The sequence below is a fragment of the Notolabrus celidotus genome, chromosome 17, assembly GCF_009762535.1.
Source record: "Notolabrus celidotus isolate fNotCel1 chromosome 17, fNotCel1.pri, whole genome shotgun sequence".
Classification (NCBI taxonomy): domain Eukaryota; kingdom Metazoa; phylum Chordata; class Actinopteri; order Labriformes; family Labridae; genus Notolabrus; species Notolabrus celidotus.
The window spans coordinates 30883587-30896213 of record NC_048288.1 but is presented as its reverse complement, the minus strand read 5'-3'; the positions used below and the strand labels follow the sequence as shown (position 1 = coordinate 30896213).

Below are 12627 nucleotides of genomic sequence, written 5' to 3'. Positions count from 1 at the left end.
GACTTTAATCTCAGAATTCTGACTTTAATCTCAGAATTCTGACTTCAATCTAATAATTCTGACTTTAATCTGAGAATTCTGACTTTAAGCTCAGCTTTCTTACTTTTATTTCAGAATTTTAGAATTAAAATCAGAATTTGTATTTTTAGTCAGAAAAAATTGCCCAACCCCCAAAACAACATCTTCAGTAGTCCTTACGCTCGTCTTTATTGTTTCATTTATTTTCATGAGTGAAAGGAAATAATAACCTTATAATTACTATTTAAATGTTAAATAATATAGTGGCACTATTTTTATACATGTGCTTTCTTTAGATTATTCTTATCTCTAAAGAAGTCGTTTTCTATCCATCTAGTTAATGTTAAGGAACATATTTCCGGTCATCAATAAACAAAACATCATTTTTTCTTTCACTAATTGTTTCCTTTAATTCCTTTAATTAATAATCAGTTAAATCTGAGTCGCTCCGTCAGGCTGCTATAAAACCCGTGAGGAACCTTTCTCCGTTGCAGCCTGTGTTCGTCGGACTCCATTCTCAGACGGACACCAACACGGAAGTAGCTGCCCTCTCCCGTGATCATCAGCCTGTAATCCCTTCAGAGCCGGTCTTCGTCCAGTAGCATGCAAAATATGTTAACCATTATATCTAACGCGCTGTGTCGGATCACTGGCAGGAACGTGGTGAGTGGTCTGCGGGGTGACCTCGAGCTGTGGGCCGTGTCTGGGCTGAGCTGGTTCATGCTAACTGTTAGCTGGTTTGTTTGGCACGAGGCTGACCTTGTAAAGAACTGAACTTTAGCTCAGAGGCTAGCTGGACTCTGTGGTCTGCATGTGGCGGTCAGATATCAGGGGCTTTGTGCTTGTGTGTGTGTGAGTCTGTATGTGACTGAGTGGATGTGAGGGGATTGATTAATGGCACGGTGTGAAGCTGAATACCTGAGCGCGCGCTCCGTGTCGTCATGAATGTTTGTTTCCTCCTTTTCTATCATCAGATTGATTTTCTTTAATTTATCTATTTCTCTGTGAATGTGGTTTCTTCCTTTCCCCGAGCTGCTCTCATTCACGTGGATGCACTGATGTGATCAAACAGACTCATTTTTATTTTAATGGAATTTTAAATTTCAACAAGATCCTAGAAAATAAAAATCGATATGTCGATACGTGCTCCGTATCGTCGTATCGAAAATGTTGGCGACCTTTCTCCAGGTTATAATGCGACTCCATTATCAGACCAGCAGTTTTTAATGAGCTACATAAAGGTGTAGCTCTTATATATAAATGTGAGTTCATCCCTCTTATGTATATTTACTATTGAGCTCCTAAAAACAAGTGATGACGATGCAGAGTTAAAATAAGGAATACAATTAGATTAAAACATTGAAATCTTCATAGAATTAATTAAAGAAATATTGAATCTTGAAACAGTTACCTTTTTTAAGTTAAAAGCTCCTACAAGAGGTTTTGAGACCATCAGGATTCAGACCGGTTATTTATTTATAGTTCATTTGATGTCTGGAGCCACTGCTGCAGAGTAGATCTCAGACTAAGTGACTTAATTTACATTTTCTTTGGCAAAGATTCTCAAATACAGTTTAAAATTTTACCTCGTCACAGTTTTTGGTCAAATCTTGTAAAGGAAAGCATGATATCATGATCGTTGCAATGCAAGACCGAGGATAGTAAAATGAAATATTTAAAATAAATAAATAAAATAAGAGGAAACAAATCATTAAATTAAAAAAAAAAGAGCAGATTAATACCAGAAGAATAATATAAAATGATGTTGAAACGATACAAAATAAAGTAACAGCAGATTAAAAAAAACAAACAATGAAATTATAGCAAAAAACAATAATGTACATAAATACCAGAAGAATGAAATAAAGCAAAATAAAATGATGTAGATAAAATAAGAGCAGATAAATGCCAGAAAAATAATATAAAATAAAATTAAGCTAAAAAATAATGGCAAAAAATGCCAGAAAAATAAATTGAAATAAAATAAAAACAAAATTAAAATGATGTTTAAACAATGGCAGTTACAGGTATATGGGTAGTAATGCAGTCCAGGGCTTAAAAGAAACTAGTCTATTAATTAAGCCAGATTAAAAAGGTAAGTCTTTAGTTTACTGCCAGCAGTAATCTAATATTCAGATTTAAGAGGCATGATGTGATCATAACATCTCACTATGACTCTATAAAATGCAATAAAGAATAATACAACATGCTCGCAGCCTGTAACTGAAAAGATATTAGCTTGAATGCTACATTTGGTTGAAGTTGAAACACATCAGTGCAGCCACTCTGCTTATTTCCCTTCCAGTCAGAACACAGAGCTCTGACAGCAGCATGTGTGTCTGTGTCGGTGTTTCAGCTGCAGCACGGTTCCTACAGTCCTTCAGATTAATCATGTAAATATCAGCTGTGATCGGGTTTCAGAAGAAACCGTTACAGGCTCTCATAACAATCAGAACAGAAGAAGGTAAAAGAACCGAGCGTGTGACTGTAGGAACCCTGCTGCTTAAACTCTTTCTCTCTCTCTCTCCTTCGAACACACACAATCACAGAAACACAACAATCCCCATTTATTTCTTGCTTTTCTGCCTCCTCTCCCCCTCTCCCCCTCTCCCCCTCTCCCCCTCTCCCTGGCCTGAACCGTAGGGAGCCCAAACAGTGTCTGAGGTAAGCAACTCCATGCTCGGCTCATATTTAAGGTCTGCTCCTGCAGACGTGTTTTCCAGAGGAGCTCTTCCTCTGTGCTTCTTTTAGTTTAGAAAGTTTAAGTTACAGATCATCTAATAGATCACTAATTTAACTGGTTTCTGGTTAAATTATCAAACCTATTTTAAAGTTTTCATAGTGTAATGTTGTTTCTAATGTTATTAACTGAACTGTGATATCACCGGTACATTTAGAGATTTGGTTCAGAGGGATATTTCACATTGGCACATCATTTATCGTCTGTTTGAGCTTCTCAGTGTCATGACAGGAATAATCAGAGGAAAACTAATTTTAAAAATAACAGTTTTAATGAATTCTAATATAAATCAACCTTGAACGGTCTAGGAGTCAGGATTAATGTGATTGTCTGCTTTTTAATGAAGCTTTGAACATTTAACTTGTTCTTTAGAAGCTCGGTTTTTATATTTGGAATGAAACCCTTGACTTATGGATTTAAACTTTTAGTATAAAGAACTTTAATTAAATTAGGATTTCAATTTATAAAGAGTGTTTGTTTGTTTTTGTTTTTTTTTCAGACTTTATTTATAATTTTTTCTAAATGTTTGAACAAGTAACCCTACAAACACATACATGTAGATCCCCAACTTCCCCCCCAACCACCCGACAATCAGACAGGTTTAAAACATGACAGGAACATGACAGATAAAGATCAAGAAAACTACATAAAATAAATTAATACATAAATAGAATTAATAATAATAATAATAATGAAAGTAGAAATTAAATATAATAACATATTATTATAATAATAAAATAAAAATAGAAATTAAATGATTATAATAAATACATAAAAACATTAATAAAATAATAAATATGGTAAGGAAATATAATAATAAATACAAAAATATAACTGATAAAAATAATACAAAAATAGAAATGAAATATAATAATAAATAAATACATAATAATAAAAATAAATGAGAAATTTGTAAATAATAAATAAAATACAAATAAAATCTAAAGAATCTTTTAAAGGTTGTTAATTTATAACAGCTAATACAGCAGAAGTTTATTATTTGACAACTTTTAGGAAATATTTTGATTAACAGTAGAAGACATTTTGGGATAAATATTATTAAAAAGTTTAATTGTACCTGAATGAAATCTTCTTATTTAAAGGTTAAATAAACATTTTATTGAATTCAGTGTTAATCCTAAAACAGAAGAATTCATAAACCCAATAAAACTCTCAATCTTCAGTCAGTCTGACGGTGTTTAAATGCTGTGCCACTTGTGCCAAATATCAGGTGAGACGTAGACACTGTTGGGCTGAATCCAGTTCCCTGAGTGTGTTCCTCCTGATGTTTGCCTTTAGAGATCATCGTGTGTGTGTTCGTGTGTGTGTGTTCATCCTCCATGTAGCTGCTGCTGTTCTCACCTGTCTCCTCACCTGTAGACTCTGTAGAGCTCCTCTGGCTGTGCTGTGCTCTGATTGGTTGGCTCCTGTGCTCCCCAGTTGCTGGTTGACCTGTCAGAGTACGTCAATGTAACGTCACCGGCAGCGGCGGCGCCCGCCTTGGCACAGGCCCAGCGACAACCACCCAAACCACCACCAGTCAGTGCTAGAGCGCCTGCTGCAGAGTTAGTTAGCACCCAGAGCGACCAGCTAGACAGACCAGTAAGAACCCGAGGAGCACCCTTCATGTCTGCCTGATCACTAACGGGGGCGGGGACCAGACCTGAGAGTCTGAGAGCGTCTGTGGCTCGTCTGAAATCACTACTAGAGAGAATGAAAAGGGGCTCGGTGATGTTTCATGACCTTTTTAACTTTATGAGCTTTTCTCTGGTTTCCTGGGAAATGTTTGAAATCACTAACGACCTTCTCTCTTCTCTTAAGAATGATCAAATAATATCTAATATTATGGATAAGCATGTAAAAACAACGGCTATGACTCGTGATCTTTCTCTTTTCAAAGTCAGACATCTGTCACATCTTTACTGACATTTAAACTCTTTCACTTTCATTTATTAATTTATTTCACTGACTTTTACTGGGTCTACTTTTTCATTATTTATTGGATCATGTTACATTAAATTAGTTAATTTTTTTACCTTAATTTTTTGTTTTTGTTAGGTTTTTTTTAGCTGATGAGGAGAAAAAATTGATCTCCACACTGATCTAGAACTAAATTATTATGGGATGTCCCGATCCCCATCTCAGCTGTTTGATCGGAGCAGATCTGGGCGTTGTATAACTGACCCATAGACTGTATAAAATATGGACTTAGTACCAACGGCTACCTTCTAAAAAAATGAGTCCAAACGAGTGTAGTCTGGAGAGCTCATTTCTTGATCGGCACACACTGTGAGGGGGTGAATTATTTTCATAACGCTGCAGTTTCAAAGATATTTAGATTACGAGTCGTCCAATGAGAGGCACAGCTGACCTGATTGACAGGCGGGAACACTGTAGCTGTTGGCTAGGAGGCTCAAACTCCGCCTCTTTACGTCACAATCGCTCGACAGAAGCAATATGGCCGCCGCCACTGATTGGCCTCCAAAACAGCGCTTCAGAAACAGACGGGTGACGTCACGGATACTACGTCCATATTTTATACAATCTATACGTAGAATCCGTGACGTCACCCATCTGTTCCTGTGAGTCATGTCCTTATTTGGGTAAAAACCAAGCGCCAACCTCCGGTCTAAAAATGAGTCCATTGCGGAAGTGTTAGAAGCAGCAGTTCATCGAGGATCCTCTTGAGGCTGGCTCCGGAAGTACTGGAAGTCACATACACATGAATGGGAAAAAGACGATCTTTACAGCAGAAATAAACATGTTTACAGCCTGGTACAAAAGATGAGTGTAGTCTGGATAGCTCATTTCTGGATGTCCTCTCACTGTGAGGGGGGGGAATTTTTTTCTAATTCGGTAATTTTGAAGATATTGAGATTACTAGTCTTCCAATGAGAGGCACAGCTGCCTGTGGGAACACTGTAGCTGTTGGCTAGGAGGCTCAAAGCCCGCCTCTTTACGTCACACTGGCTCGACAGAAGCAATATGGCTGCTGCAGCCGATTGGTCTCAAAACAGCTCTTCAGAAACAGATGGGTGACGTCACGGATACTACGTCCATATTTTTTACAGTCTATGGTAAAAACTCATATATTAATATCTTCTGAACCGTCACGTTGAAAACCCCCGTACAGTGTGTGCTGATAGAGAGATTAGCTACGTAGAGCCAAGCCGCTTTTTGAACCAGGCTGTAAACATGTTTATTTCTGCTGTAAAGATCGTCTTCTTTGAATGGGTGTGTATGTGGTTTCCTGTGTTTCTGCAGCCAGCCTCTAGTGGACGCTCAATGAACTGCAGTTTATAACACTTCCACATGGGCTTCATATTTTGAGACCGGAGGTTGCTAAGCTAAACTCAGCTCTGACATCATCTCAGTATAATCTTTATTTTAAATGCGGCTTTTACAACGATTCGAGCTGGTTGAAGTTAAATTGAATAAGTTGAAGACATCTTTAGTGAATTTGTTTAGCTTCGTTGTATCTGCAGATAATATACAAAAATCTAATCGGGACATCCCTAATATTTAGAAGTTTAAACATCTTTAATTTATCATCAACATTAATTTAATCCTGTATTGATAGTTTTAATGAAAACTTATGACGACATTGATTTTTAAAGTTGCTGTCATGATAAGGATCATATCAGGATCATGTGTATGTGACCTCCACCCTGTTACTGACCTCCACTCCTCTCACAGCTGTAGTCCTCAGTCCAGGATGAATCCACAGAGCCTTGTGTCCTCTCCCCTCACCTGTAGCTCACCTTACCTTCCACCTGCTGTGAGGAGGAGGGCAGAACACGCCTTCAGTGTGTGTGTTTCTGTGTGTTAGCGACCTTTAGCCATGTGTCTGTGTTTTAATCCACCTTCATTGATGTGTGTTTCTGATCACAGGGGGCCAGAGTTGTGGTTTCCCGCTCCTTCGCTGACTTCACCCCTCAGGCGACCTTTGACATCAAGGTGGGGAACAGAACGTGACTGCATTGTTCAAACTAAGAGCCCTCCTCTAAACTGTTGAATAACGCCGTCCTCTCTTCGCCGCCCTCTTTGGTAGAAATGCGACGTGCACCGCCTGGAGGAGGGCCCCCCGGTGAAGGCGGACCTGACCCGGGAGCAGGGCCTGGACTATTACCGCACCATGCAGACTGTGCGGCGCATGGAGCTCAAAGCTGATCAGCTGTACAAGCAGAAGATCATCAGAGGGTTCTGTCACCTGTATGATGGACAGGTGAGGACCTGCACGTCCTCTCAGTCCTGGTTTTTAAATGTGTCTTTAAACCAGTGCACACTGAAACGTGTCGTCCCTGCAGGAAGCGTGTGCAGCGGGCATCGAGGCCGCCATCAACCCCTCTGATCACCTCATCACGGCGTACCGCGCCCATGGCTACACGTACACCCGCGGGGTGGCCGTCAAAGAGATCTTAGCCGAGCTCACAGGTGAGAGAGAGGGGTCACCTGTAAACCTGTGTGCATGAACTTAAAGTTTATATCGTCTTCATGTGACGCGTGTCGCTCTGCAGGTCGTAAAGGAGGCGTGGCCAAAGGGAAAGGAGGCTCGATGCACATGTACGCGCCACATTTTTACGGGGGGAACGGCATCGTGGGCGCGCAGGTAAGAAAAGAAACGCCAACGTGAGAAAGTAACAGGTCAAAGGTTAAATCAAAACACTGTTCTTATTCCTTATCTCCTTCCTTCCTCTTTTCTCCTCTCACGTTGTCTCCTTTCTATTTTCTCCTCCTTCCATCCTATTTTTTCCTCTACTTCTTTCTGTTTTCTCCTCCTTGTCTCCTTCCTTTCTCTTTCCTCCACTCTCCTTAACTCTTTCCTTTGTCCATCCTCTTTGCTCCTCTCCTTGCTTCCTATTTTCTCCTCTTGTCTCCTTTCTTTCCCTGTCCTCCTCTCCTTGTCTCCTTCCTTGGTCAATCCTTTTTCCTTCCTAATATCCTCTCTCCTTGTCTCCTTCCTATTTTTCCTCTCTCCTTTCTTCCTATTTTCTTTTTTTTTTTAATCTTCTCTCCTTGTTTCCTTCCTTTCTCTTTCCTCCATTCTCCTTGTTTCCTTCCTTCGACCATCCTCTTTCCTTGTCTCCTTCCTCCTCTTTAATTTCCTATTTTCTCCTCTCTCCTTATCTCCATCTCTTTGTCTCCTTCCTTCCTCTCAATATCCTATCTCCCTGTCTCTATCCCATTTTCTCCTCTCCTTGTCTCCTTCCTTTCTCTTTAATGTCCTCTCTCCGTTCCTCCTCATATCTCTCTTGTCTTATCCATCCTCTCTCGTCTCCTTCCATCCTCATATCTCTTTTGTCTTATCCATCCTCTCTCCTTGTCTCCTTCCCCCCTCATGACTCCTTTGTCTCATCCCTCCTCTGTCCTTGTCTCTGTTCAGGTTCCTCTGGGCGCTGGGATTGCTCTGGCGTGTCAGTACCAAGGGAACAACCAGCTGTGTGTCACGCTGTACGGAGACGGAGCAGCCAATCAGGTGAACTTTCAGCCCGTCTTCATGCTGCTCTGTCAAACTGACTTCATGACTCATACAAAAACTCTTCCTCACGCCCATTTCTGTCCGCCCTCTCTGAACCAATCAGGGCCAGATCTTTGAGTCGTTCAACATGGCCGCCCTGTGGAAGCTGCCGTGCATCTTCATCTGTGAGAACAACAAGTACGGCATGGGGACGTCTGTGGAGAGAGCGTCTGCCAGCACCGACTACTACAAGAGAGGAGACTTCATACCCGGCATCAGAGTGAGACAGACCGACCCTGCAGGACCAGACTTGTTGAATCCTGTTTAAGTGTTTTTAGACTCAGACCTCATTCTTTACAGATCTTAAGTCTTTGATAAATAATGTGTTCAGAAACATGTGTGGCTGCTGAACCGGCTTTAACATGGCGTCAGAACAGTGTTCAGGTAAACGCCTCTAAAGGTCCTCCTGTAAAGCTCGTCTTGGGGGTCTTGGGGCCGGGGCTGCAGTGTGTCTGCTGACTGTACGCTGCAGCTGGCCCGTATGGACCCAGACTATAACAGGAGGCTCATGTTGCGTCCTGGCAGTTGCAGGTGTGAGCATTCATACAGCTGTCTGATGCTCATGTATGATACTGCAAACAAACGAACCAATCAGAGGAAGTGTTCGGACCTCCGGGGTCGGTTCGGACCTCTGTGGTCTGTGTTTGGACCTCTGTGGTCTGTGTTTGGACCTCTGTGGTCTCTGTTTGGACCTCTGGTCTGTGTTTGGACCTCTGTGGTCCATGTTCTGACCCGGTTCTCCTCTCTCAGGTGGACGGGATGGACGTTCTGTGCGTCAGAGAGGCGACCAAGTTTGCAGCGGACCACTGCCGAGCTGGAAAGGTGAACTTAGTCTCCACATTAGTCTCTCCTCTCCTCCTTTCCTATTTTCATTCTCTTCCACTCTTGTTTCCTTCCCTTTGCACTAATGTCCTCTCCTCTTAACCACTTCTTCTACTTATTTCCTTTCCTCTTTCCTATCCTCTCTTCTTTCTTTCCTCTTCTCCCTCCCTGTTTTCTCGCTTGTCTCTCCCTCAATCCTCCTCCCTTTCTGCTTTAATCTCCTCTATCCTTCCCTCCTTTTTTCTTGTCTCCTAACCTCCTTTTCACCTGTATCCTTCATCTTTTTATTTTTGCCTCTCTCCTTGTCTCCTTCCTTTCTCCTCTCTTCTTACCTCCTTTCTCTTATCCTCTGTCTCCTTCCTCTTTTCTCATATCTCCTTCCTCTTTTACCATGTCTCCTTATCTCCTTCCTTTTTTTCCTCTCTCCTTTCTTCATATTGTTTCCATCTTTTCTCCTCTCTCCTAGTCTCCTTCAGATTCTCTCCTTATCTCCTTCCTATTGTCTCCTTCCTTCCTCTGTTCTCATCTCTCCTTACCTCCTTTCATACTAACTTCTCTCCTTGTCTCCTTCCATCCTCCTGTGTAATAAACTGATTTTGAAGATGAAGTTTCCACATGTTAAAGTTTATTTTCCACAACCAGAAACTTTAATATTTACTTTAATCAAACACATAAAGATTGTCCACAGCGGTGAGAGTTTCAAAGACGTGTTTATGTTTCAGGGTCCGATAGTGATGGAGCTGCAGACCTACCGTTACCACGGACACAGCATGAGCGATCCCGGCGTCAGGTGAGTGATGAAGTGTAGAGATGATCCAAACATCCTCCTGTTAAAGTTTAAACCAAGAAGGTTCCAGCTCCTAAAGCTGAACTCAAACATTCAGAACCAGAACATGTGGGCGTACACGCAGCCTCTGACCTCACTGTGATGTCACTTCCTGCAGCTACCGCACTCGTGAGGAGATCCAGGAAGTCCGCAGTAAGAGCGACCCCATCACCATGCTGAAGGAGCGCATGCTCAGCAACAACATGGCGTCTGTGGAGGAGTTCAAGGTGAGACACTCGCACTCTTACTCGTGCCTCTCAGGAAGTTTGAGCTGTTTGTTTGATGTGAAAGCGAGGAGCCGTCCTGATCAGCGTGATCCCTCTCGTCCTCTCAGGAGATCGACATAGCGATCCGTAAGGAGGTGGAGGACGCCACTCAGTTCGCCACGTCCGACCCGGAGCCGCCGCTGGAGGAGCTCTGCAACCACATATTCAGTGACGAGCCGCCGCTGGAGGTCCGCGGGACTCACCGCTGGGCCAATCTCAAGTCCATCAGCTAGACTCAGATACACACCCGCCCCCCTCTGAGTCCTGCAGCTGCACCACACCCTGACTTTACCAACAACCCTCCGCAGCTCCTTCCTCCACTCTAGATCATTCCGCACCTTAAGGGGACTTCACCTGAAACCCGTCAGTGTTATTTATTTATAGTTTTATAGAGATATTTAAGATTTATTCTGTGTCCGGTCTGTCGATGTCCATCTATCATGAAGCCGCTGAGCTGCTGCCGGAGGTCGCTGTGAGAACCTCACAGGTCAGAAAAAACTTCAGGGCTGCAAATTATACGCACAAAAACTCAGCTGTCCTGTCTCACTTTTTCTCCTCCACTTTCCAAAGTTAACCGTCTCCCTGATTTTTAAATCTTACAACACGTGTAGGTTTTATTTTTAAAGGAGCAATGCAAAGAACTAAGCAGCCTCTCTTGAGCCAGTCAGAGGTTTGTCTGCAGAGAAGAGGATCTGTAATCTGTGTGAGTGTAGAACTTATTCTAAAACTCAGTCTAAAATAATGAAAACATAACTATCTTTATTTTAGACACAGCTTTAACTTCCCTCTTTAAATCTTACACATTCATATCCTTTAAATACGTCTGAAACACTCCTCCAGGAAACCAGCTGCTTCATTTCAAAAAAGGAGTCACAAATATTCAGATTAATGTCAGAATTATATTTTAAAACATTCATTTCTTTATTTTATCTCCTGACTTTTTAAACCAAATCATCAGACAGAGCTGATGAAAGGATTCAGTATGTTTGTGTTAGAGAGCAGGAAATGCACGACCGAGCAACGTGATCAAAGTGTGTGTGCAGCAGTGGTGGAAGGAACTTTAATATATATCATGTACACTTAAATATATTAACATTACAGGTTATTTCACAGATTAAGCTTTGCAACAAAAAACTGTCTCCATTTATACCAGCGACGACGTAAAAGTTTAAAGCTCATGTTTACGTCTTTTAAAGGGTCCATACTTTGAATTTAGCACTTTTAAATACCTCCTGATGCTCGTTTTAAAGCTCCTGTGAGGAGTTTTTATCCGGTTATGAAACCGCCTGAAATGAACACTGAAGCCTCTTTGTGACCTAGAAACACAAACAAGTCCATCAACGTCATGACTGGCTGCTTCTACATCATCATCTTCACTTCCTGTATGCTCTGTGAGGGGGTAGGTGTCAGACGATCCCCGTTTTTCCACAGCATGTATTTGCAGCGAGTGCCGCCGACTACAACTTGCGTGTTTACATTGACTTTAAATGTAATTCACGTGCATAATTTATTTTATTTGCGTTTTGTGTGAACGCAACTTATGTCCACAGGGGGCGCCAAAACCCACACCAACAAAGTTACTCACAGGAGCTTTAAAGTAGCTGGTGAAATCTTGACTGTAGGATTTTATTTGCAGCAAAGCACAGACACCTTTTGGTTTTACTGTTTTTATTTAAAGCTCCTGTGAGCGACTTCCTGTTTGTGTTGGTTTTGGCGCCCCTTGTGGCCAAAGAAGAACTTACTTGTGTAGATAGTGTCTAATTTGATGAGACAAACTCTCATCTTGTCTTAAACAGTGAAATGTATCTCTCATTGTGAATATCTGCTGTGGTTTAAGTAATCAAAGCTCTCTTAGGTTGTCTCCTGTGACACCTACCCCCTTACAGAGCAAACAGGAAGTGGAAATGACGACGTAGAAATCTTCAATCTTGTCCGTAATAGTCTTGTTTGTGTTTTTAGGTCACAGAGAGGCATCACTGTTCATTTCAGTCTGTTTCATAACCGGCTAAAAACCTCTCACAGGAGCTTTAAGTAGGACCATCTCAGTACTTCTTCCACTGCTGCTTTAAAGGATGAGTACGTGTATTTATTCAGAGTTATATACCATGTGAGGATTCATGGATAATAAGATCTGTGGTATCAGATGATATTTAAGGGTTTTAGTATGATGCACTATGATATTTAATATTTTACAGCTATAATAGTTTTGAGACTTAAAGATGCACTAAAATGTGGAACTCCTTTACGTTAAATCCTTTTAAGGTAGATTTCGAGGGGAAACCAGCAGCACTGAAGGGACCCTGTGTTTCATGTACCTCTCTGTTCTTTGCACTGAAGTTTACTGTAACTGAACCTGAGCTTGTACAGAAATAAAGCTTTACGTGAGTGTTGGTGTGTCTGCTGAACGGAGAAGCTGTAAAATAAACGCTTAAGATCA

The 12627-nt window shown here is 41.4% G+C and overlaps 1 protein-coding gene across 4 annotated transcripts; it reads left to right on the top strand.

The window, feature by feature from the left end:
• The first annotated feature begins 497 nt into the window (after positions 1-497).
• On the top strand, positions 498-12627 carry pdha1b (pyruvate dehydrogenase E1 subunit alpha 1b). Of its 4 annotated transcripts, XM_034706373.1 has the most exons (13): positions 498-681; positions 2662-2682; positions 4199-4360; positions 6650-6715; positions 6810-6983; positions 7066-7192; positions 7276-7367; positions 8142-8234; positions 8341-8496; positions 9027-9098; positions 9821-9888; positions 10043-10151; positions 10259-12627. In XM_034706373.1, exons 1-13 carry the CDS (start codon positions 622-624, stop codon positions 10421-10423), a joined length of 1365 nt encoding a protein of 454 aa, XP_034562264.1. In that variant the 5' UTR covers positions 498-621; the 3' UTR covers positions 10424-12627. The 4 variants fall into 4 exon arrangements, with proteins under 4 accessions (XP_034562264.1, XP_034562265.1, XP_034562266.1 ...); XM_034706374.1 differs by lacking the exon at positions 2662-2682; XM_034706375.1 differs by lacking the exon at positions 4199-4360.